Consider the following 27,007-nt stretch of genomic DNA (forward strand, 5'->3'; position numbering starts at 1 on the left):
AAAAAAAAAAAAATTGGGATAAATTGTTATATAGGAATGTTGTTGTTGTAGTTGTTAAGTGCCATCGAGTCAGATCTGACCCATAGCAACCCTACACAGGGTTTCCAAGGAGCGACTGGTGAGCTTGAACCACTGACACTGCAGTTCAAACAGCTTTGCAGTCTGACGCATTCCTCCTATACAGGAATAGAAAACTAATATAACCACCTAAAATATAGCACAGAAGTAGCTGTGTTACCCCCAAACTAAAACTAAAAAAAAAAAAAAAATTCAGACGGTTTTTCTTTGAAAACCACATAAATTCATCAAGGAAAGCTAAGATTCATACTGTGGATTCTCTTTTCATTTGTCATCAGTGTGGCTACTAGGTACCAACAGTTTTCAAAGGAAGTCTACCCTCTACACAGTCTGGTCATTTTCAACCTAAATGGAATCTTCCATCAGACAGTAGAACAACTGTTCTAGCCTGGTGCTCAAGAAGAGAAAGCTAGAGATAGGAAATCTCTAGCAAAAAATGGGAAGGTTTGACAGAATCGAAAGTATAATTGAGAAATTCAAGTGATTATCTTGTAAAAACAAAGAAGCCCATGCAAGAGAAGAAGAACATTGAGTAAATTGAACTCTGGAAAGCAAAATAAACAAACCAAATCCACTGCCACTGAGCTGACCCTAACCTTTAGTGACCCCCATACCAAGCAGAACTGTTCTTTAGGGTTTCTGAGATTGTAAATATTTAGGGACTCAGACACACTCATCCTTCTCACACAGAGCAGCTGGTGGGTTTGAACTGATGAGCTTGCAGTTGACAGTCTGACTCTTAACCTACTACACCACCAGGTCTCATTTGGAAAGCCAGTTGGTCCAAACACGTTGAAAAAAAAAAAAAAAAAAATGACTTGATTTTCAGAAATTGATAGAACAGAAAGGAATCCATTTCTCCTTGGTGCTATGAAGATTTGCCCTCAGAATAGAAAGAAAGGAAGGAGTGATCAGCATCATCAGTCCTTATTTTTCTTCATGATGATTGCATAAATATTGAATAAACAAATAAAAGCATAAGCATACCAAAATAAGTGTTAAAAGATGTTATATCTGGGGAATAAGATTGAGGTAGGAGATGAATAGAAGAGGGATTGTTGCTATTGATATATCATCTTCTAGATGATATTTGATTTGCTTTTATGTGCTTGTCTTATTTTAATGAAAACAATTAGAAAAAGAAACACATTTGTTTTACGTATATATAGGAAAGCAAAAATGTGAATTTTCCAGTATCCTGCTGTTAGCATCAGAAACAGTGTAATAGTAAGTTATAACTAATGTCATTATTTGCAATTTGAAATACTACCTATTTAAAGATATTGCATTTTCAAATACTCTGCACAACAGGAATACATTTAGATGATATTCCAGGCTTTGTCTAGATGTCTGCTGCAAGGAATTCACCCAGTTCCTAAAACTTTATTTAAGTCTTTGTGTCCAGTTAGTGTTATGCCAGCAGAGACTTCTAATCTTCTCCTCCTTTATTTCTGTAGTTCTTTGTACTCTCAACATTTTAATTTGCCTGTAAAAGTATTACAGTTTTTTCATGCTTGAAATGATCAGTAAGTGTCTTTTCAAAATATTATATGCACTTCCCCCAGCGAACGACTGGTCAGTGTTTTATTCTGTGGTACACATGGTCACTATGAGTCAGAACCAACTCTATGGCACTGAACAACAACAATCTGATCTCTAGCAATAATGAGCAACAAAAACACCAAGTCTATGCAAAACTTTTCTTGAAGCCCAGACAAGAGCATTGCAGGTGCAAACGGGGTTAGAGATGGATCTCAGATCATTAAGCTTCCTCTTTGATAAGTAATGGGCTGTTCAAACACATCAGCTGCTCCTTGAAAACCCTATACAGGGTCACTATGAGTCAGAACCTACTCAATGGCACTTAACAATAACAACAGCAACATTCAACTCAACAAAGTTGGCCAGAGATATTCAAAACCCAAAGAAGCTCTTTGAAAATACACATTTCTAATTCTCCAAAGCGAGCCCATTATGTGCACAATTCTGAAGTCAACATTAGCCCCTGACTGAGCACACAAGAACAGGAAGTGGAAGAGGTCTGCTTCTGGTAGAGACAATAGGGGGTGCATTCCTGAAGAAAACTTGTAAAAGCAATAATACAACTGACTAAATAGCAGTCTGATTATACCCTGTCTTAAATTCTAACCAATGTCAGTGATATAACATTCTGTCCCTCCCATCCCTCTCCAGGGGGACAGGACCACATCCTTTCTCCCACCTTCGTAAACTAGCATAATCCCCAAATACACCCCTAGAGAAGTGTTTCTGTTTACAATCTGTAGCCTAGTAGCCAAAATTATACTGTTTTGTGAGGGACAACTATGAGACCTTTCTCCTTGGTTTTATATGGCAATAGCACACAGAGATAGGAATTCCCACCCTACTATCTGCCACACCCATGCCTTTCTTTTAAATGAGTTTGCATATAATAAGGAGATAAACCTACATTTTAAAGCTTAGGGTTTTCCTCTGCATATGAGGGAACCAAATTTATTGCTTCATTATACATACCATCCTAATTCTTTGCAAATATAGGTGAATCCTGGAGAATTCAGGAAGAAGCAATACAAAGTACTTATCCTCAGCATCCCTTTAGGTACTTTGAGTGCTGATTGATTCATTTATTTAAAAAAACAAGAACCTTTGACTAAGTGTCTATGTTTCACCAAGCATAGTTTTAGGTGCTGAGTTGGCATTAAGACTTGCCTTTAAGGTATTGGTCTAAAAGAACCCTAAAGTTTATAGGCTTTGGAAGGTAGTCAGTTACTACTTTATTTATATGAATGTCTATTCCTCTGTCTTTTCAAACATTCTTTGAAAACAGGAAATGGGCTATGCTTAGGGTTATTCAGTAAGGTATCATATGAAACGCAAAGTCTAAAAATGACTCATAACAGTAACATCAGCAATGCTTTGTACTTTACAGATGTTTTTGTTGTTGTTGTTTAGTGCCATCGAGTCAGTTTCTGACTCATAGTGACCTTATAAAAGGGTTCCAAGGAGTGCTGGTGGATTTAAACCTCCGACATTTTAGTTCAAACCGACCTTGTGGTCCACTGCTTATCCTACAGCGTCACACTTTATAGATGTAGATTAGTAAAAGCAAGCTACACTTGCAGTACATGAAGTAAAGGAAGAAACCAGGACAGGGCTGGCCGAGAAGAAAACCTATACAAAGGTGAGAACCTGCTTTTGTGCTTGAGGAACATGAGTGGTTCATAATCACTAAAGTACTATTCATGACAAATTACAGATAAAGTACTTTGCACATGCATTTTCCATTTGTTTATTGTTTGTTTGTTTTCTTTCTTTCATGAATCAAATTTCCCACCACTGTAAGATACAAGACCCCACTTGAGAAGCGGTTGTAAGACAAGCAGATCATGAAGCAAAACATAGACAACTTCCGTCATAAAAATGATGAAACCCAGGGTTGCCTGAAACGACACTGAACGTTCTTACTTTGGACAGAGGCAAGTGTTCAAGTCATAATGGAAATGTGGTTCATCTGGCTGTCCTGTAATGCTGCTATGGACTGACATGCAGACTTTGAACAGAATTATTCTGTTGCTGTTACGTGCTGCTGAGTCGGTACCGACTCCTAGCAGCCCTGCTCATAGGGTTTCTGAGGAGAGGCAGGTGAGTTTGAACTAGCACCCTTGTGGTTAGTAGTTCAGTGAATTATTTTAAGGGTCAGTTGATGCTGTGTGCAAAAGTCAGACTTGGGTATCACCATAGCTTTTTGAAAGAAATTGTCAGATCCTTTTCATTTCTGAAATGCAAGTATTAGAACAACAACAATAAAAACTTCTCTTTAAGGAGAATGTGTGTTATTTTATCTTTTCTTTGTAAAATAAATCGATATTCCTTTTCAGCTTCATGAATATAAATATGCACATCATTTTGTAGCTGTACATACATTGTGTTGACAGCATATTTTGGAGACAGCTACTACGGGAAATTACAAAAATAAGTTTCTACCAAGTATTCCTGAACAGAGTTTTGTTATCTACCAGATCTCATAATAGTTACCATAATATGTTACAGTAGATACAGACTCTTCATGTGGTCAGTCCTCAGTGCCCTGGGAAAACTATACTTGGGGGCATAGTCCTGGGACATTGTTGTGTTAAGTGCTGTCGAGTTGCTTCCAACTCATAGAGACTCTGTATACAGCTTCTGAGGGTTTGAACCACTGACCTTACCGTTAGAAGTCTAGTACTTATTCTACAGTATCACACCAGGACTCCAGTTCTGGGATTGCTGTTGTTATGATTGTTAAGTGGCATCCCGTCGGTTCTGACTCATAGAGACCTTGTACAAGGTTTCAAGGAGGGACTGGTGAATTTGAACTGCTGACCTTGCAGTTCAAGCCAACCTTGCAGTCCAGTGCATTTTCCCACAGTGCCACACCAGGACTCCAGTTCTAGATTGTTGTTGTTGTTAAGTGCTGTTGAGTCGGTTCCAACTCATAGGGACCCTGTATAGAGTTTCTGAGGGGCAGCTGATGAGCTTGAACCACTGATCTTGCAGTTCAAATGGCTTTGCAGTCTGCACATTAACTGGCACATTATCCCACAGCACCACACCAGGACTCCAGTTCTGGATCTTGTTGTTGTTAAGTGCCATCAAGTCGGTTCCAACCCATAGCAACCCTGTATGGGGTTTCTGAGGAGCAGCTGGTGAGCTTGAACCGCCAACCTTGCAGTTCAAACGGCTTTGTAGTCTGGTGCATTAACCCACAGCACCACACCAGGACTCCTCAGTTCTGGATAGTGCTGGTGAAATTCAAACCCACTTCTCTCATTTGAAATTGTGATGAAGTCATCATATCTGAATCTACATTGCCCAGAATAGTGCCTAGCACATGGAAGAAAAAAAGAGAGGAAAAGAGACAAAGGAAAGAAGGAAAGGCAGGAAGGAAGAAGCAGGGAGGAAGTAAGAGTAACACTTAACAACATACATCATATAACAACAGTACAACAGTGGTGTTCAGACATATAGCAAAGTTTTCAAGCTTTCTCAGTAGCACAGTTTACCCCACATGCCTTAAGGGGGTTTCCAGATGACTAAGATCTCTCTGGTATGGTGCTATAGGATTGGCACTGAACTGTGAACCACAAGGTTGGCAGTTCAAACCAACTAGCTGCTCTTCAGAAACCTTATACAGGGTCTCTATGAGGTGGAATCAACTCTAGGACACATAACAACAACAAGATCCTACTAGGGGGCAAAAGGGACCAGGGCATCACCAACCTTATCAAATCTACAGACAGGATAATAACACCTTTTATAGAAGAAGCTCCTTACAAATGTAACTTAGATTTTAAACATGCCAGGGAAATAGTGTGGGTAATTCCATAGTCTGGGTAGTGTCTAGCACATTGTCTATATTCAGAACATGTAAAATAATAAAATAGTGTCACTCAAGTATGCATATTATTAAAACATGACAAAAATAGCTTCCCTCCTTTAAGTTCATTTCTGAGTTCCAATTGTGTTAGTGATTCAGTTAATAATAGACTATGACTCTATAATGTACAAGAATCTTGCTATTGTTGATGTAGAACGCTTTATAATTTACATATGAATTAAATGATTCACTAATAATCAAAATGTCTGAGAAATGGTTCTTGTTATAAAATCCAAAATTGCTAGGAGCATCCTCAAGAATGTCATTTGTGGTCCCAAACATATTATACATATTAGTTGTGTAAAATATATTTGCTATTCGGTAATTTTAAGTAAAAGGATTATATATTGCGGATAACACATGCCATTATCAAAGCTCTATAGGCATATACTTTTGTATTTTACTGTTATTTCAAAAAATAATTTAAAGAATTTACTGGAGAAATCACTGGTAAACATTGGTATTATTTGTCTGCTTGAAATTTTGTATAAAGAAATATTGATGTAAGAATACTGTAAAATAGTTTGATAAAAGCTTCGTAAAGGTAAAGCAATTAACTAACTCTTCTATTAATGTTTCTATCTTAATGAGATACACACACGAGACTATAATTTGTTGTTGGGGAGCTTTTCAGTGATACTAATGTTGTTGTTAAGTGCCGTTGAGTCAGTTCTGACCCATAGCGACCCTGTACAGGGTTTCCGAGGCTGTAAATCTTTACGGGAATAGAAAGTCTCATCTTTCTCCCGCAGGGCAGCTGATAGTTTCGAACTGCTGACCTTAAGGTTCGCAGCCCAATTCGTAACCACTACACTACCAGAGCTCCTTAGTGATACTAATAGTTAAGAAAAATCTAAGCTAGGCTGTACATGAAAAAACATTCAAGAAATTATCACTAAGATTTAAATTTAGCCTTGATCATTAGTTTTTTGAGCAACACTTACTGTTTTTATTTATCATGAAAAAAAGCAGTATCATGCACACCCACATAGAGAGAGAAAATTCTCTTTTGTTTTCTTATGTTAAGATGAATGTTCCTCCCTCTCTAAAAAAAAACCAAAAAACCATGATTACTACATATAGGAGATAGAATAAGCAAAAAGGTGTAATACAACTTAGTGTGTATGAGGGTAAGTCAAAAAGTATTGCTGTAAGTCATAGAAACTTTTTAAACAAAAATATCAAAATGTGAAGTTATTGTTCTTTGACATAGCCTCCATCTAGATCTATACAGTTCAGTAGGCAGGATTTCCATCTCTCTAACCCTTTCCCAGAGAATTCGGAGCTCTTTGATTTACACCATGTCAAAACAGCAGTTTTGGCATCCTCAGGGGACTCAAATCATGTTCCTTTGCAATGTTCTCTGTATTTGGGGAACAAAAGGAAATCTGAAGGGGCAACTTGTGGGCCGTAGGTGGATGCAGTACGGTTTTCCAATAAAATTCTCAAAGGACAGTCTTAGCTTCCCTGAAAGAACAAGCAGGTACATTGTCATAATAGGAAATAAATTCCTCAACACCACCTTCCTGGAGTTTTTCTCTCCTATGCAGTTTTCCATTTTCTTTAAATTTCATTATAAGCTTCTATTATAATTCTGCATCCTTTGAGGAAATAGACGAAGATTGTTGTTAAGTGTCATCAACTGGTTCTGACTCATAGCAACACTGTATAGGGTCTTTGAGGAGTGGCTGGTGGGTTTGAACCACTTACCCTGAGGCTAGCAGTCTAGATCTTATCCTACAGCACCACAACAGGACCCCTTGATGTTTCAAAACACAGTCACCATTACTTTGTGAGTGAACCTCTTTATCTTGCAACTTAACTGACCCAGCAGATTGCCTTAGAAGCTACTGTTTTAATTGGGCTTTTTTTCTGAAGGCACCCTTAATGAGGTTAAGAAAAGTGTATTACCGAGAAGACTTGTCTACACTTATCCACTGATTGCTGAGATATGTTGAAACATGTTTCTTTAGAATAAACCCATGCACATATGAACTGGTACCCTGGTAGCAATACTTTTTTTACTTAATTTTAAATGACTGAAATGCAGAAGTTCACAAATTATTATGGTATAAATCATTCCTGGTGCTGATTAAAACTAAGATGATAAAATAACTATATCTTGACACATTAGTTAATACCGTAGTGGTTACGAATCGGGCTGCGAACCCGAAAGTCAGCGGTTCGAAACTACCAGCTGCTCGGCGGGAGAAAGATGAGGCTTTCTACTCCCGTAAGGATTTACACCCTCAGAAACCCTGTACAGGGTCGCTATGGGTCGGAACCGACTCGATGGCACTGAACAACAACAATTATTAACTAATCATTAAACAAATAGGTATTCCTTTGTCTTACTACTGAGACTAGGAATCTGAAAAGGTGTCAATTTCACCAAGCATCCCTGAAAAAATGCCCACTGAAGTTACTGCCAAAAATTAATTCAATGCCAAGTCTTCAGTTACTCTATTTCTTCAATGCTGATAAAGATTTTATCAAAAGAGATTATATCTAGAATCACAAATTCAATCTAGTCTGACTCACAGCTGGAAGTGCTTGATGTTTTTCATACCCAAGTTGAAAAGTAGTATATCATGAATTTTAAGCTCTTTAATCAAAATATGCTATCAAGGACAGTTATAGAAATCATATTTGCAAGATTCCTAGTACCATAGTGTGAATTAGCTTCTGAGAACAACTGAGAAATAGGTACAGAAAACTTTTGGAGTGGTCAATCCATATTAATTGGGGGTTATTAGTGGTGGGGTTTTAATTAAAGCAGCGCAGGGTACATGTACTATTTATTGGATGATTGATTCATCACTGCCCAGGACTATCCTATACATTGTAGGGGATTTAGCTTTCATTGGGTATTTAGCACTCTTGACCACTCATGCTAAAGTCTAATTGCAAATCTTCCCCAAATCATTATCTTGAGGCTGTTCCCCTTCAAACACACACACACACACACACACACACACACACACACAGGATAGGTTTCCACCTTGTGGTGAAGCCCTCATTCAATAGAGAATTCACGTAGGTTAGATAACGTACAGGACCAGACACTGATTCTTTCCATTAATATGGGGTTGCCATGAGTTACAGGCCAACTTCACAACATAAACAACAATTAATGCTTTGATTTAGAGGTATCAATTCACATCAATATTCTCACAGACAGAAACAATAGCTTTAAAAGTAAGGTGTGGGGCGGGGGGGGTGGGGTGGAAATAAATAAAATAAGAACACTGCCATCAAGTTGCTTCTAAGTCATACTGACTCTATATAGAGTATCTGAGACTGCAAATATTTTTGAACAGATAGCCTCAGGTTTCTCCAGTGGAGCAGCTACTGGGTTTGAACCAACAACTTTGCAGTTAGAAGCTCAACCCTAATTACAGCACCACCTTGGCTCCTTAGACATAAAGTAGATAACCTAACTTACTTTTTGTTCCTGAGGATTGTGGCACTGTGGGCAAATGAGTCAGACTGCAAAGTCATTTGAACTGCAAGCTTGGTGGTTCAAGCCCACCAGCTGCTCCTTGGAAACCCTACACAGGGTCGCTATGGGTCAGAATCGACACGACAATACTTAAAACAACAAAAAATTACCATTAAGCTAATTTGTTGTACAAGACCTCTTTAAAGTGTTGAAGAGCCAAGATGTCAGTTTGAGGACTAATGTGCACTTGACCCAAGCCATGATATTTTCAGTAGTTACATATGCATGTGAAAGTTGGACAGTGAACAAGAAGAATTGGTGCATTTGAGTAATGGTGTTGGAGAAGAAAAAGTACCATGGGCTGCTAGAGGAACAAACAAATCTGTGTTGGAAGAAGTACGACCAGAACGCTCCTCAGGTGCAAGGATGATGAGACTTCATCTCTCATACTTCGGACATGTTATTAGAAATGACCAGTTCCTGAAGAAGGACATCATGCCAGGTAAAGTAGGGCCAGCTACAAAGAGGAAGACCCCCAATGAGGTGGATTGGCACAGTGGCAGCATTAATGGGCTCAAGCTTAAAATAACTGCGTGGATGGTGCAGGACTGGGCAGTGTTTCCTTCTGTTGTGCATAAGGTCACTCACTGAGTTGTAATGGACTCCTCCTCAACACCTAACAGCAACAACAATTACCATTTCTATAGTATTTATTTGTGTTTAAAAAATATCAAACACACAAACCCATTGCCATCTCGTTGATTCTGACACCTAGTGACCCTACATAGAGTTTCTGAGATTTTTTCTAAATCTTTATAGGAGTGACAGGTGGGTTTTAGCAATCAACCTCTGGCAGTTCAGTGCATAGAGAAGGTTTTAATTTCTTTACACTTTTTGGATGAATCATATGAAATTTCAATTTTGGTAAGGGAGGTAGTAAAATAAGATCAAGTATCAGTGATTTCATACGGTTACCATCATTACTTAATCATTCACAATATGTTTAAAATCTCCACTTTACAGGTGGGAAACTGAGGTAGTGAGAGGCTAAGAAAGTTGTCCCAGATCACCAAGCTTGTAAGAGGAGAGGCTGTTTAGCCCTTCCAGAATTCATGCTCTCCCTACTATGCTATACTGCCCCCTAGCAGCCCATGACAGTGTTACCTCTCCAGATGAGGCTCCTAGAACACCAATCGGAAAGTACCCACAGTCATCTAGCTGATTCCCACTCACAGTGACCCTAGAAAGCAGAGTAGAACTGCCTCATACAGTTTTCATAGCTGTAATCTTGACGGAAGCGGATGCCCACAGCTTGCTCTGATGTGTTCTGTCTAGTTGCCATTCAAGCACTTTGCCACTTCACCACCTGGATTCAATAAAGTTATAATGTTTTGGCAATGCCTTAACAGGTACTAAAATATAGAAGCAGCAGCAATAAGTCATCATACAAAAGCTAGACTTCAGTCATAGTTTGAATCCTTACTAACTGTGTGCTCTTGGTCAAAAAGTTCAACTTTCTTAGGGTTTATTTCCTCAAACTTCAACATGAAGATGATCAGAAAATGTTAAAAATCTCTTCTTGTGAGTCTGATCATTCTCCATCACTGGAATATAAAAGCAAAAATTACAAATATACAAACTTTGAAACATGGGGTCTTCGTGATTCCTTTTTTTTAAAAAAGAAAGTTTAGGCCCCAGAGAGAAAACTTAAGCCCTTCCCTTATTTTGATTGTTTGCAATTGTAGCCTATTATTGTTGTTAAGTACTGTCAAGACAGTTCTGACTCAAAGTACTCCTGTATAGCAGGGGTGGGGAATGTTGGCCCCTAGGCTGTTATGTTATGTTGTTGTTAAGTGTCATTGAGTCAGTTCTGACCCATAGTGACCTAGTATAGGGTTTCCAAGAAGTGATTGGTGAGCTTGCAGTTCAAACCAACCTTGCAGTCCAAACTCATTAAACCACAGCATTTGGTCTGGCTCTGCCAAGGCAACCACAATTCTAGCCATCACACATCAAGGTGAGTTAAGTAAATGTTTGAGCAAACACAGCAGGAAGGAGCTCTGGTAGCACAGAGGTTATGACTCGGGCTGCTAACCTAAAGGTTGGCAGTTTGAAACTACCAGCTATTCATTCTATGGGAGAAAGATGAGGCTTTATACTCCCATAAAGATTTGCAGCCTTGGAAACCCTGTGCAGGGTCACTAAGAGTCACAAGCAACTCCATGGTGCTTAACAACAACAATGTTTAAGTTGATGATTTTGTGTGATCCATGAACAATATTATAAATTTTGGCAGAAAAAAGCTTGCCCACCCCTGTTGTATAGGGTTTCTGAGACTGTAAATCATTGTAGGAGCAGAAAGACTCAGGAGAAAATCCTTCAGAGTGACTGATGGGCTTGAACTACCAACCTTGTGGTTTACAATCCAGTGCTAATCATACAGAGCCATTGTCGGGCTCCTAAATGTAGCACAGTGGTAGTGGTGGTTATGTACCGTGAAGTCGGTTCCAACTCATAGTGACCCAGTATAGATTTTCCAAGGCTATAAATCTTTACAGGAGCAGAAAGCTTCAATCTTCTCCTGCTGAGCAACTGGTAGATTCGAACTACTTGTGTTTAGCAGCCCAGCTCATAATCCACTATGCTACCAGGGGTCCTAATTGTAGCATAGATGGATGAGAAAGACTATTATGCGATCACATTGATTACTATTAGTAGAATAATCTTAAGTGTTAATTTCTGAAAAAATATATTTCATAAAATATAATGTCTATTGGAGACTTGGTGTGGCACTGCAGGATAAGCACTGGATTGTTAAACACAATATTTGGTGATTGAAACCCACAAGCCACTCCCTGGAAACTCAATGCAGGGTTGCTGAGTCAGAAACAACTGGACGCCAGTTAACAACAACAGTAAAGCGATTGATAATTTTTTTTTTTTCCCCGAATAGGAAATACATTATTTTGCTTATAAAAGTAGAAAGGTAAAATCATTTATTGGTCAATTAATTCATTTCTTCATTCAAATAGTGTACAGGTACTATGATAGGTCTATAAAGTAAAATAAGGTGTAATTTCTGACTTCAAAGTGTAGGGCCTAGCGGGAAATTTTAGTATTTTTGTAGAAACTTATCCATAAATAAGGAGTCTAAAGTAGTTCAGAGAAAGAGATCTGCTTCAAACATGGGTGGGGTGAGAGGCTTGGGGGTTGGAGTGGGAGATCTGGGAAGGGTTCTGAAAGTGAGATGAGATGGTAAAGAAGGCAGAAGACTTTACCCTGGTAAGGCATGCAGACTTGCCACATGGCATGCCTTACCAGGGTCTGGGCGGAAAACACCACTGCCTAGGTAGAGGGAAATAGAGGAGAGTAGAAATGAGTTTTCTAGTTAGGAAAAGGGAACCTGACTTTAATCCCAAATGTCTGGGTGTATCTGTAATAAGAAAGGTAATGATAGTATTTTCACTTTGAAAAGAGCAGTCTGACCCTGAATGGTGGCCACAATTGAGGTTAAGAATATAAGAAGAGGAGAAGTGATGAAATTCTCAGTGAAGGCCATGTCTGCCCAGTGGAGGACTGGATTGCCTCAACCACCTGACAGGAAGCTGACTATCTTATTTACCCTTGGTAAATTTAACCTTGGGTAAATTACACCTGTTGTTGTTGTTACCTACTCCTCACTTATTGACATGGCTAGGATCCAAAGACCTTATGCAAAACTCAGAGTGAAGTGAAGAGGGTTTTTTGTTTTGTTTAAAGGCCATTCATTTCTCCAATTTTTTCTTTAACCTAGAAAATATAAACACAGAAATTTACTGAGATTTTCCAGTATGCCCATCACTGTGAGGAGCTCAGTTATGGGTTACTCTTCTGCAGAGAAGGCTTGAAAGAGACAAAGCTAGATAAAGCTACGCTGTGGAACTGGCTTAACCACTTTACGAACTTCCTCCTGTGTTGGGTCAGAAACCCCCAGAGTCACCTCCAGACTCTACTCACATTCCTGTAAGTCCTGCATTCAAGATCCTTCAGCCTGTTCTGCCTTAAAGACCTGGCAGGTCACCAAGACGCCAGGCTTTCTGGGAAGGTACAGGGAGGATGGCCTTGCAAGCAGCCTCACCAAGGTGTGATCTTTAGACTGCTTGGTTAACTTTGAGATGCATAGAAACTTGCATGCATTTCTTCCAAACACACTTTATGGTACTTCATACTTCCTTCTCTTTCCTCCCTTCCTATCCAACAACAGTTTTGAAGGGCACAACAACAGAAGCTCAGACACACTGGAGCTAGGAACACAGAACAGACATCTTAAGGCTAGGTGTGACTTGCAAGTCCACTCTGAGGCCCTGGCCATAGAGGAACCCTGTTTTCTGCAGCAGCAACAGTTGGCGAGGTATCCTCCAGCTGCAGGGAAGTGAGGGTCTGGAAAACCACTTGTCTATCACTTTTGTGTATGGTAGTGCATGCATGTTGCTGTGATCTGTGATGCTGGGCCACCCATGGCAGAAAGGTTTCAGTGGAGTTTCCAGACTCACACAAGGAAGGAGAAGAAGCAAACTACTTCTGAATGTTTGATCATAGCAGAATATTGTTATATATCATATCAAAAAGTGAAAGTATTATGAGTAGTTGTTACATGCCGTAGAGTCGGTTCCAATCCATAGTGACTCTCTACAGGGGTTTCCAAGGAGCGGCTGGTGAGCTTGAAGCAGTGATTTTGTGATTCAAAGCGACTTTGCAGTCCAGTGCATTAACCCACAGAGTCACACCGGGATTGCAATAGCAGCAGAACATTATCAGATATAGTGCCAGAAGATGAGCCCCTCAGGTGAGAAAGTACTCAAAATATGACTAGCTTGGAGTTGCCTCCTCAAAGCAGAGTTGACTGTGATGACAGAAATGGAGGTAAACTTTCTAGACCCTCATTTGCTGAAAGGGCAAAACTCAAAATGAGGAGAAATCACTGCAAACATTCATTTAATAATCAGAATATGGACTGTATGAAGTTTGAATCTAGGAAAATTATAAACTGTAGAAAATGAAACTGAACACATAAATATCAATATCCTAGGCATCAATGACCTGAAATGGACTGGTATTGGCCATTTTGAATCTGACAATCATGAGGTTTACTATGTCTAGAACTACAAAATCAAGAAAAATAGCATCACATTCGTTGTCAAATAGTACCATGATATCTGTCATAGGGTAGTATCCATATGCCTAAAAGGAAAATCAGTTACTATCACTATTACTCAAATTTAGATACCAAACACTAAAGAAAATGATGATGAAACTAAAGAAGCGTATCAATTTCTTCAGATGAATTTGATCAAACAAGTGATCAAGATAATGTGAATAATTACTGGTGACTGGAATGCAAAGGTTGGCAAAAAGAGGAAGGACCAGAAGTTAGAAAGTATAGCCTTAGTGATAAAAATGATAGAATTTTGCAGAGTCACTGAATTCTTTATTGCAAATTCCTTTTCAATACAACATTGTTATTTTTATTGAGTGACATGGAGTTGGTTCCAACTCATAGCAACCCTGTATAGGGTTCTGAGGCTTTAAATCCTTGTGGGAGTAGAAAGCTTCATCTTTCTCCCTCAGAGCTATTGGTGGGCTCAAGCCTAAGACCTTTTGTTTTGCATTCCAGTGCTTAATGTATGGATATACTATGTTTCCTTTAAAAAAAACAAAAAAAAAAACACCTATACACGTGAACTCACTAGTTGGAATATATAGCAATCAAGTTACCACATCTGTAGGAAAAGATGATGGAAAAGCTCAGTATCATTAGCCAAAACAAGGCCCGGGATAGACTGTGGAACAGACTACCAATTGTTCATATGCAAGTTCATAGTGAAGCTGACAAAAAGTAAAATAAACCAATCAGAGTGAAAATATGACCTTGAAATATCCTACGTGAATTTAGAGACCATCTCAAGATCAGATCTAATGCAGGAGACACTAAAGACCAAAGACCAGAAGAGCTGTGGGATGACATAAAGAACACCATGCAATAAGAGAGCAAAATGTCATTTAAAAGACAGGAAAGAAAGAAAAGACCAACATGGATGTCAGAAGAGCTTCTGAAACTTGTTCTGCAGCCAAGATGCTAAAGTGAATGAAATAAATGAGACAGTAAAGGAGCTGAATAAAAAAATTCAAAGATAATCCAAAAGACAAAGCATTATAATGAAATATGCAAAGATCTGTAGTTAGAACACCAAAAGGGAAGAATATGCTCAGTATTCCCTGACCAACTCAAGCCACTACTTGAAATATTGAAGGATTTTATGGGCAAAATACTGAATGATGCAGAAAGCATCAAAAGAAGATGGAAGAAATGCATAGAGTCACTGTATCATAAAGAAATGGTCAATGTTCAACCATTTCAAGAGGCAGCATATCATCAAGAACCAATCATACTCAAGGAAAAACTTCAAGCTTTGCGGGAGACATTGGTGAAGATCAAGGCTCCAGGAACTGACGGAATAAAAAATAAAATCTTTCGATAAATGGATGAAGCACTGGAGGCAGGCACTGATCTATGCCAAGAAATCTGGAAGACAGCTATTCATCCAACTGACTGGAAGAGATCCATAACTGCACCCATTCCAAAAAGAAGTGACCCAATGGAATGCAGAAACTATTGAATGATATCACTGATGTCACATGCAAGTAAAATTTTGCTGAAGAGAATTTTAAAATTGTACATCCGCAAAGAACTGCAGAAATTCAAGTTAGATTCAGAAGAGGACATGGAAAGAGGGATATTATTGCTGACATCAGATGGATCTTGACTGAAAGCAGAGATTATGAGGAAGATGTTTATTTGTGCTTTATAAAGACTGTGCAAAGGCTTCCAACTGTGCAGATCATGACAACATATGGATAGCATTGCTAAGAATGAGTATTCTAGAACACTTAATTGTGTTCATGTGAAACCTGTACATATTCCAAGACATATTCATCTGAACAAAACAAGGGAACACTGAATGGTTTAAAATTAGTGCCAGGGTTGTAGCCTTTCCCCATACTTACTCAATCTGTATACCGAACAAATCTGAGATGCTGAATTATATGAGGAAGAGTATGACATCAGGATTGGAGGGTGACTCATTAACAACCCACAATATGCAAGTGATACAATCTTGTTTGCTGGAAGCAAAGAGGACTTAAAATACTTACTGATGAAGAATACAGACTACAAGTTTTCAGTATGGATTGCACATTAGTGTAAAGAAAACCAAAATGTTCACAACTGGAACAATAAATATCATGATGACAAATGGAGAAATGATTGAAGTTGTATGTCAAAGATTTCAGTTTGCTTGAATCCACAATCAACACTCATGGACGCAGCAGTCAATAAGCCATGCTACATATTTCAAAGAGCAGATCTGATATATAAGACTTCTTTAAAGTAAAATGAGCAAGGATATCAGTTTGAGGACTAAGCTGTGCCTGACCCAAGCCATAGTATTTTCAACTATCTTTATTCATTTAAAAGTTGGACAATGAATAAGGAAGATCATAGAAGAATTGATTCATTGGAATTATGGTATTGGAGAAGAATATTAAAATATCATGGACGTCCAGAAGAACAAACAAGTCTGTGTTGAAAGAAGTGTAGCCAAAATGTTCCTTAAATCCAGAATGATAAGACTTTGTGTCTCATACTTTGGACACATTATCAAGAGGGACAAGTCCCTGAAGAAGGTCACTATGCTTAGTAAAGTGAAGGTCAGTGATAAAGAAGAGACCCCCAATGAAATGGTTTGGTGCAGTGGAAGCAGTAATTGGCTCAAATGTAACAACAATTGCGAGAACGGTGCAGGACCAGGCAGTGTTTAGTTCTGTTGTGCACAGGGTCACTATGAGTTGGAGTAGACTCAATGGCACCTAACAACAACAACCATAACATACGTTCAGCATTTCCATCACTCCCATACATATACGTGTGCTCTAGTACTAGGTTACATTTTTTATTTAATGAACAAGATACTTATTAGAAAGCAGATAACCACACAAATTATAGTGCATGAAGCTGTGGTGCTGTGTCTCTTCCAGCCATAGTCTGTTAACTCCCAACAAGCAACGCTGCTGCCCTATTGGTTCTGAGAAAGAGAAGGTGCGAGAAGATCCTGATAGAATGACATGATTTAGCCGTGGAAGTTAACATCCATGACTCAATTGTTGTTACATTTAAGCCAACTGCTGCTGCCGCTGAACCAAACCATTTCATTGGGGGTCTCTTAATTATCACTGGCCTTCCACTTTACCAATTTAATAATAATTGTAAAAACTTGAAACTTTGGTATGGGTTTAAAATGAATCATCTCAAAGGAATTGGAGGGAATCTCACAATCATCAAAGAAGAAAAGCCCAGAGTAGAGCATATCTTTGGATCTGGAGATTTCTGCATATTGAACCTCCTCCACCCAGGGACAGAAAGCTGTTGCACTGGATGAGTGGATGAACTGCAGCAGCAACAGAATAAGAAACCAGAGCATGAGACAAAGCAGTGGTCTTCCCAGTCCACAGAGCAAATAAAGCTGAATAACTTTGGTCAGGAAACTTGTTTGTAGAGTGGGGTGCTTCCAGGCACTTTACTGAGGGAGCTAGGTTTATTGATCCAAGGCGCTAGAGCCAAGTGCATTCAGGCTGAGACTTATGGGAGCGTGGTGTGTCTTACGGGCATTATCAGCAGCTGACTGGAACAACTTGTATTCTGAGCATTTCTGACCCTGAATTGTATAACCTGTAAACTTCCCTAATGTACCTCATAATTCTGAGTATGGTGTCTCAGGTTCTCTGTGACCATTGCATTGTACGATTGAACTCAATAGGGAATTATAGAGTTCTGTGGGAGGAATGGTTGCTGTCACATATTTTTGCAAAAGCATACTTTAGTTTTTTCACTGTGACTTCTAACTCCCTAAGAGAACACTGTAGCTGCTACTGACATTATTCACACGATACTGCTGGGTGAGAAAACCCCTCTTATGATCGATGCCTGCATCACTAATCATCTATGTGTCTGTCTATCTATTCAAGAGGGAATCCGTTTCATGCTCCCATGACCATAGCACCTTTTCTGCTCTACTCTGCTTTTTTTTTTTTTTTTTCTATAGCAACTGTTGCTGTTATTAAGTGTCCTCAAGTCTTACTCACAGCGACCATGTATAGCGTTTCCAAGAAGTGGCTGGTAGATTTGCACTGCAAACCCTGTAGTTAGCTTGTTGTTGTTAAGTGCCATTGAGTCGGTTTGTCGGTTTGAGTCATGTATAAGGTTTCCTGTAGAGAGTTTCTAAGAAGTCATAGTGTGTATCATGCAGCACCACACGAGGACTCCACTATAGCAACTTACTGTTGTGTGCCATTGAGTTGGTTCCAACACATAGCAACCTCAGAGCAGCTGGTGGGTTTGAACTACAGATTTTGTAGTTAGCAGTCCAGTTCTCATTGTAAAATGTCATACCAGGGCACAATTAGCAGCCCATGTATGTTTGTTTTCTAACCCACCTTCACCAACTAAAATTTCAAATTCGGGAAGAAAAGTACTTTAACTAGTTTTGTTCAATCCTGTACTTACTTTGACCAGAACAGTGCCTGGTATATAGAACAATACTCTGTAAACTTGTTAGTTGGATGTTATGTTTACGCAGACCTAATTTGTAAGAAAATATTTCAAAATGGATGTTAAATCTACCAGGAGAGAATCTTTTCTTTCATTAAGACCCTAGACACCAAAGAAAATACATCTCACAGAAGATTTTTCTTAAAATAAACTTTTCAAAATGCAGTCAACTGGGCACTTTTGTTTGCCAGCAATGAAAGGGGGAACACCTTCTAACTAGCAGTTGCTTACTTACATTTAAAATTACAGTGAATTATATTCTTCTTACAAGGTACTATTCCTTTCAGGAGAACATGTATTTGTGTGTGTGTGTGTGTGTGTGTATATATATATATATATATTTTTTTTAATCTACACACATGTATTTTATTTTTCCCATTGTGCACTAAAATTAGCTGTAAACATGTGTATTCATTTAAGTGAATTCAGCAGAATGACTGGACTAGGGAAAACAAAATCAATTATTCATGTCACTTGTATTCTGGAAATGCAGAGTAGTTATCAGGAACATTTGTCATTACAAACAATGCATGGTTTTTTTAACTAATGAGGCCACAGTAAAGGTTAATTGATATTTTTAATAAAAATAAAGTCTTGTCCTTTGACATTGCAAAATGCATTTTGTCAGTTTTAAATATTTTTCCTGGAAATACATGTTTTAGCGTTGAGTATCATCCAAGAGATTTCTAGTTCAGCACTTTTATTTTGGAGAGGCAGTAAGGCCAAAGTACAGGGAAGATAATCAACCTGTCAAAGTCAAATGGCAAGACAGGTGGTCATGGTGAAAATGAAAACCAAGTATCCTTCCTTATTCAATGTGCTCTTTCCATTGGGTTAATGCTCTGGACTGCAAAGTCAGTTTGAGCAGCAGGGTCAGCAGTTCAAATTCACCAGCCATTCCTTGAAAACCCTATACAGGGTTGCTATGAGTTGGAAGTGACTCAACAGCACTTAACAGCAACATTAACAACTTTATAGTCATCCTAGGGAGCACTGATGTAATGCTGTAGGATAAGCAATGGACTGCTCACCGCAAGGTTGGTGGTTCAAATCCACCAGTCACTCCTTGGAAACCCTATATAGTGTCACCATGAGTCAAAACTAACTCAACAGCATTTAACAAACAGTTGTTGTTTGTTCACAAACTACAATTGTCGTTGTTAAGTACCATGCTGTCGGTTTCGACTCATAGTGACCCTGCACAGGGTTTCCGAGGCTGTAAATCTTTATGGAAGCAGAAAGCCTCATCTTTCTCCAGTGGAACGGCTGGTAGTTTTGAACTGCCGACCTTGAGGTTAGCAGCCCGATTCATAACCACTATGCTATAATGCTCCTCCTAAAAAAAGCATTCTTATGGATCCATATTCTCTACAATACATACATAACTGTAACAATATTCTTAAAAGATGACTCTGAAAATCACAGACATGCAGCAAAGAACAGTCTAAAAGTAATGTGACAATGCTGAACCTAGCACAGGTGTACTTTTCTTCCTTACAAACAGGCAACCAAAAGAAGTGCACACTGCCTTACCTTTATTCAGTTACATAAAATGACTTATAAAACTATGACTTTGTCAGATGATTCAGAAGAGGAGGGAACATGTAGCAGCAGTCAAAACCTTGTAAAGCATCCCCAACCCTAAGAAGCTCTTAGCATCCTATAGAACCTTGTGTTATCAGTTAATTGCAAATAATTAATTGATAACTCATGAAATAAATAATTTTCTGAAATTAAACTTATAGAAAATTCTCTTTTGAAAAGAAGCAGGTCATGTGAAAACATTTAGAAATTAAATATTCTAAGCCAAACAAACTTTATATAATACACATGACAAGAAGTTCAATATTTTGATATTCAGAAGAAAATTGCCATTTACTCAGAAGTGTAGGAGGACATCCTCATTATTTCATGCTATATAAACCATGTCTTTCCAAAGTAAGCATCCATCTGAACACTGTCCATCACTCAGAGTAGAAAAACCTTCCTTTGTTTTTTTTTTTTTTTTCCGTTTAGGGTATATTTACTTTTAAATAGGATTGTAAACAGTGTCTTATGGGAGAACATTTTGATGAATACTCTTTTGAATTATCAGACTCTATAAAAAACTGAAATACATTTCTCCCCTACTACTTGCCCTGCAGGATGGCTGTACAAAGCTCATCTCATCTATTTGAAATGAATCCAATTTAATTCTGCTTGACCAAAAATCTGTTTCCATAGTTCTAAAACATGCAATCACCTCAAGGTACATTGCCATTGCAGCTTAAGTGGCTCAGTGTTATCACTGAGGAAAATACACTAGGACTGAGAAAACAGTTCAGAAAGGCTTTTGAAAAATAAAATGACTCTTTCCTGGTACATAATTTGGTAAGGCCGTGGATTAAAACAGGCAGACATGGCCACTACTGACTGGGTTTAAAGGCAGAGGCTTTAGCCAACCTCACAAATAGGTCAAAGGTACAGTCCTGGAATTAGCATTATAAATCTACCTCATATTCAAATTTTGAACCAAAGACTGCCAGAATAACAAAAACAACAAAATCACTTTAAATTATACATAGATCAGTAATCTCTTTGTAGTTGAAAGACAATATAAAATTGATTTTAAGGTGAAGATAACTTGCAAACACATTTTCCAATTTTAAAAAATAAATAATATGCCTCCTTCCCTGATTCCCCCCTATACATATAGACATTATTTCTTAGAGTAACATACATACTATAAGATGATTTTTTAAAACAGTTAATTCAACTTTAAAATACTGTTGCAACAATTGAGTATTTGAAAAGGTAATATATTAATCTAAAATATTTAATTGCTGTAGTTGGTCTGTTAAAATTTAAAGATTTAAATGTCTATTTTTTAATGAACCTAGTAATCTTTTATTATAGTCAATACCTCCTTAAATGAACCAAGTAATCTGTAATTGATGAAACCATTTATTTCTATAAACCACTGCTGTCTTTTAACATGTGCAATAAAAGATATTGTTTTCCATTGGCCAATAATGATCACTTAACTGTTTTACTTTATATTAATTAATATCATATAATGACTATATTTTTTTTTATTTCTACATTTCTTAGTGTTTAGTTTTCAAATGCAACGGTTATTTTACTCAAGTTTTTGTTTTGTTCTAAAGCACACTTTCTCAATATATAGTAGTTCCCAGTAGATTGAATACACTAAAAACAATCCTGATAATTCTTTCCCTACTTTTATATGTCTCATTTATGTAGAAAGTTAAGAAACTGTAATTTTGTTTCAAACATTAGTGATAAAATAAAGATAAAGGAAAATATCTGATCACTTCAAATTTTAATCACAGAAACATTTCTAACTCTGACAGTTTTGGAGAATTGTTCTCTTATGAATGATTTTATATAAAGAAAATAGTCTTTCAGTTCTTTTATGTTCCTTTTGTCTCTGTATCATATTTAGCTTAACAATTTGCTTGGTAACTGCTGCTGCTACTGTGTGTCTGTGAGCAGTTCCAACTCATAGTGACCCTGGATAGGTTTCTGAGGCTGCACATTTTTACAAGAGCAGAAAGCCTCATCTGTCTCTTGTGGAGTGATTTAAACTGTTGACCTTGTGATTATCAACACGTAACCTACTACACTACCATGGTTCTTTAACTAAGCCACCATTAATCAACAATAATAATAACAAAGCATTAATAAAATATTGTTCTTAAGTGCCATCCTGGTATGGCTCTGTGAGCTAATGCGTCAGACTGCAAAGTCATTTGAACTGCAAGGTTGGTTGTTCAAGCTCACCAACTGCTTCTTGGAAACCCCATACAAGGTTGCTATGGGTCGGTTTCGACTCAACAGCACTTAACAACAAGTCTGTTTCAATGCATAGTGACCCTGTATAAGTTTCTCAAGGAGCTGCTGGTAGGTTTCAGCCACCATCCTTGTGGTGAGCAGTCCAGTGCTTATCCTACAGCACCACACCAGGACTCCAATGAAGTATTGTTGTTGCTGCGGTTAAGTACCGTCGAGTCGTTTCTGGTCCATAGCAACCCTGTATAGGGTTTCTGAGGAGCTGCTGGTGAGCTTGGGCAGCTGACCTTGCACTTCAAACCGACTTTGCAATCTGATGCATTAACCCACAGCACCACAATTGGATGGAGCTGATAGGCATGCATAAGTATGTCCAAATTTATAAATGTCTAAGTTGTTAAGTTCCTTTAGGGTAAGAGTTTTTGTAGTTGTTACTAACATATCTTCAGTGCCATGGACAGTGACTGGCACATATAAATTTACAATTTCTCAGTCATATCCCTTCTCTGGACATACACAAAGTAAAAATCAGAATTCTTTTTTTTTTTTTCTTTTTTCCAATTTGGGAAGCATATGCTGATTATTAAACAGTGTGTTGTTACAAACAGAATTTGCCTTCTATTACACTCTCCCCAAATTTAACTTTCCAACACTTCAAATATTAACAATTTTAAAAATAACTGTTGCCCAGTTACCCTTTCTAAATATTTGATCAAGAGATTCTTCAGAAGAATCCTGACAAAGAATAGGAAACACAGAACAAAAATTTTAAATCTCACAGAATTCAGACTTTGTAGTTTCATGTAGGCTAAATTAATACATAAATAAAGCCCTCAGGTTCTTAGATCTTAACCCAAAAGTATCTCCTGAATTCTTTTTTAAACCAAATAACAGTTTAGCTAACTTAGTAAATATCTGCCTTGAGTATTGTTCTCCGTTAAGAGCTGATTTGTCTCTGTCTATATGAGATAAAATTGAAAACAGCAACTCAAAAGATCAGGTAATCAATTTAGGGGATAGTGAGTTTATGTTAACCGAGAAGGTAAAAATTATCGAAAGGAGTTTGAAAATGATTGCAGACCTTTTAAAATGTAATCAATATCACAGAACTGCACATGGAGAAATTGTTAACCTGGTGGGTGTTCTGCTAAGTACAACAACAAATAAAACAAAAATGTTAAATTCATGCAAGTAAAAATAAGGGTTGTGAAAAGAGGAAGACCCTTAACACTGTGGATTGACACAGAGGCTGCAACCATGGGATCAAAAATAACAACAATCATGAGGATGATGCAGAACCAGAGAACCAGGCAGCGCTTTGTTCTGTTATGTCATAGATAGGGTCAATAGGAGTCTGAACTGATGACTCAAAAGCACCTAACAACATTCTTGCCTCTCTAGATTGCAGTTTTCTAGAAAAGTGAAAATCATGCATTTGGCAAGGCTCTACATAGTGCCTATGGAGGACATTCACCAAATATTAAAAACAGAGCAAAGCAATCCATTTTGAATCCATGAAAATAGACAGATCTGAAAGTAGGAGTCTCAGAATCTGTACAAAGGCCATGAATGTAACAGAGTAGTCAAGATTCTAAGAGCATTCTATACAATGTGAGTCCCACAAAACAGGAGGATTTATTTTTTCCTACTGTATTCTTCACAGATGTAACTTTAATACCTAAACTAAGACACACTACATAGTATTACATTTTAAATGAGTAATATACTTCCAAGTTATATAACTGTAACTGTCAACAATTCTATTTTTTAAATCTTTACACATACATTGAACAATAAGATCATTCAAGTACATTCTAGGTGAATGGAGATAACCATCTATCATACAAACATCTTATCCCAAGACACTTTTTAAATACCAGACTTAGGGAATTTGTCCTCAGATAAACTGATAGTTTTTGTTCCTTATAAAAGTAAAAGGGTAGACCTATCATGCACCATGAGTGTCACATGCCAACCAATTCAAATGTTTAAAGCTTCAAAATATAATAGAACTATTGCAGCAGTTTATCCTCTTTTTAATGATCAATTTGGCTTTTATTTTATTTGGATACAACACTAAGTAAACTTGAACAAATAAGGTCTTTTAAAAACTTCAATAATCTACTTGTTCAATTAACTGAAAGATCATCTTCCTGTGTGATCACCAGCCAATCACCTAAGTGTGTGCTAAACCAAGTTTATGAATCAAGACTTTCATCTAGCAACTAACAAATCAAGACAAGGCAGTCTGTAAAAATCCTTAAATCTCAAATCAACAACATTATATATATTTCATAGTCAAACCAAATGCACTATCTGAATGCAAGTCTCAAAGAAAGTGACAATACCTGATGATCAAAAGCAAAAACAACCTCGTTTAGAAAAGACACATATGAGGAAAAATCTTCATTTCAAAAAGGAAGAATGAAATCCACATACTCACCTGGCTAATGGGTTCTTTTGTAGGAGGCTTTCCTCTTCTGGCTGTGCTAGTAGCTAGGGTTGTGGTGGTTTCCATAATGGATGTGGACATTTCTGACTGCATGGCAGTGGCTGTCGATTCAGTTGTCATAGAGGAAGGCACTTCACCAACCAGTCTCACATTTCCCACTATGGCGATGTTGGCATCATTTTCGGCTGCCATATTCAGAACTTTCAAGCCATTGTAGTAAAGACCAGAGAGCTGGCCCTGGAAGGGCTGGCCCTGCTCTTTCCCGCCAATTATTATGGTTGCTTGACTATTGAAGATTGTGAGCTGACGCCCTGTAAAAATAATATTACATACATGCAAAAATGTTGATTGTGAACTCTATATTCTACAAAGGATGATAAAACAGATCTTTCATGGAGTGGATAATGAGAGCAATAAACTATAAGAGAGGCATTTGACTCATAATTCATTGCTTATAAATGAGGTGTCCATGAAATGCATACTTATTGGCAATACTTGTAAATTCTCAACTTATTGTAAATGTAGTACTTTTGCTAAAAGACCAATCAAAGATATATCTTACAAATCAATTTTTAGTGGATCCCTTTTCCCTTTCCCCTCAAGAGCTTATGCTGTTGTTGGTTGCTGAATTATAAGCAAAATGTGAGATGTCTAATATTTCAAGTATTTGTCATTTTGACATTATCACTGGCAGACACTAATCTACAGCAGCAAAAATCTAATTTTAAATTTATGGCAAAAAGTCAGAATTCAGATAATGGTTATGTGTATTAATATCTATTCTTTAAAATGCTTTGTCCATTGTCATTTGAATTTTTTTTTCACCCCCAGCAACAATCACACTGAAAAGAAATGCATGGTTTACACTGAGCATGTCAGAGACAAAACTTCAAAAATATTGATCTGATTGGCTTTCAGCAAGTCTTATCAAAACAAAACAAAATGAAAAAAAAAAATAGCTTCAGATGTAAAAAGCGGCTTCAGGAATGATACACAAACCGATGGAGAATTTATGGCACATTTCCATCAAACAGCAATCCTCAGCAACACTACCATTATCATCAAATTGAGTATCCAGTTTTAGCAGATTGCTCTCTGCTCATAAAAAGCATGCACACAACTTTAAGTTCAGTTTTAATTAGGGCTTGTTCCCAAATGCTCTTAGAAGGTTGCAAACGTTAAAGGGACTTCATTTTGACTGGCAATTCATATTGCCCACTATTTATTTAAGATGCCTAGGGTTTAAACAAAGACTTTTTTTGTTTTTTGTTTTTTGTTTTTTTTTTCAGGACCATAACAAAGATATCAGAACTACATATATTTTAGTTAATAATTTAGAGGCTGGACCATGTAATATAATCTATGAATGATTTATCATTTTGGGTTAATGCTTGCTGTGAGTACCTTCAAAGATTGAGTTAGTGGATTATATTTAACAGTCCCTTTAACCTTAAGTTAACAGGGTAAGATTATTAAACAGCTGGTACTTCTAAAAATGTATAGAAATTATTATACAAGGTATGCAAATATTACTATCTACATTTTACTGTTTTAAATTTGTTTTTAATTTAGTTTTACGGAAAATTTATTTTTTATGTTTATTAGTGTTACAATGAAGTACTACTTGGTTATGTTCAAATTATTTTTTTATTTGAAGTTTTAATCAATATTTTTTACCTTTGTCGAGTAGCCATTCATCAACTACTCGACCAAGTCGATATGGAATTCGCTGTCTAGCAATCGCCAGGCGCTCGTTATCATTGTTTCCTTTAAAGTTTAAAGAGACATTTCATTGGTTAAAATCTGTAAGGTCAAAGGTTAAAAGTTAATACTTAAAGCTTGAGCTATACAGTTGCCACATGATTTTTTGAAATTTGGAATTTTAAAAAGTTCTACCTAGAACATTTCATGTTTCAGACTTTTCATTCATTCATTTATTTTATTTTAGCAAACAAAATTATTCCTATGTTAATTGAAAATTAGAAATCTGCATTTGAGCTAGGTTATTAAACTTAAGTTATAGACAAACCCGAACAACCAATTTAAACAGCATATAATAGCTTTACAAAAAATGACCATTAACCTCAGGGTTTTTGTCTTTTTGATGTTTCTTATTAACTAGTTAAACATGTTCAGGTGAAACAGGTTTAAGTTTTCAAAATACAATCAACCTCTTATTCCAGA

General features: G+C 37.3%; 1 protein-coding gene across 4 annotated transcripts in view; it reads right to left on the reverse strand.

The window, feature by feature from the left end:
- The window catches only part of NRXN1 (neurexin 1), a 1,648,890-nt gene that overhangs the window by 195,925 nt on the left and 1,425,958 nt on the right, over positions 1 to 27,007 (reverse strand). For 2 of the 4 annotated variants that reach the window (XM_006839447.1, XM_006839445.1), the window contains one exon: positions 24,815 to 25,134. In XM_006839447.1, coding sequence (XP_006839510.1) covers positions 24,815 to 25,134 — 320 coding nt within the window. Of the gene's footprint in view, positions 1 to 22,167; positions 22,175 to 24,814; positions 25,135 to 26,500; positions 26,591 to 27,007 lie in introns of all 4 variants that reach the window. The other 2 variants (XM_006839444.1, XM_006839446.1) reach the window with 2 other exon arrangements.

Source organism: Chrysochloris asiatica, unplaced genomic scaffold (assembly GCF_000296735.1).
Source record: "Chrysochloris asiatica unplaced genomic scaffold, ChrAsi1.0 scaffold00024, whole genome shotgun sequence".
NCBI classification, from domain to species: Eukaryota; Metazoa; Chordata; class Mammalia; order Afrosoricida; family Chrysochloridae; genus Chrysochloris; species Chrysochloris asiatica.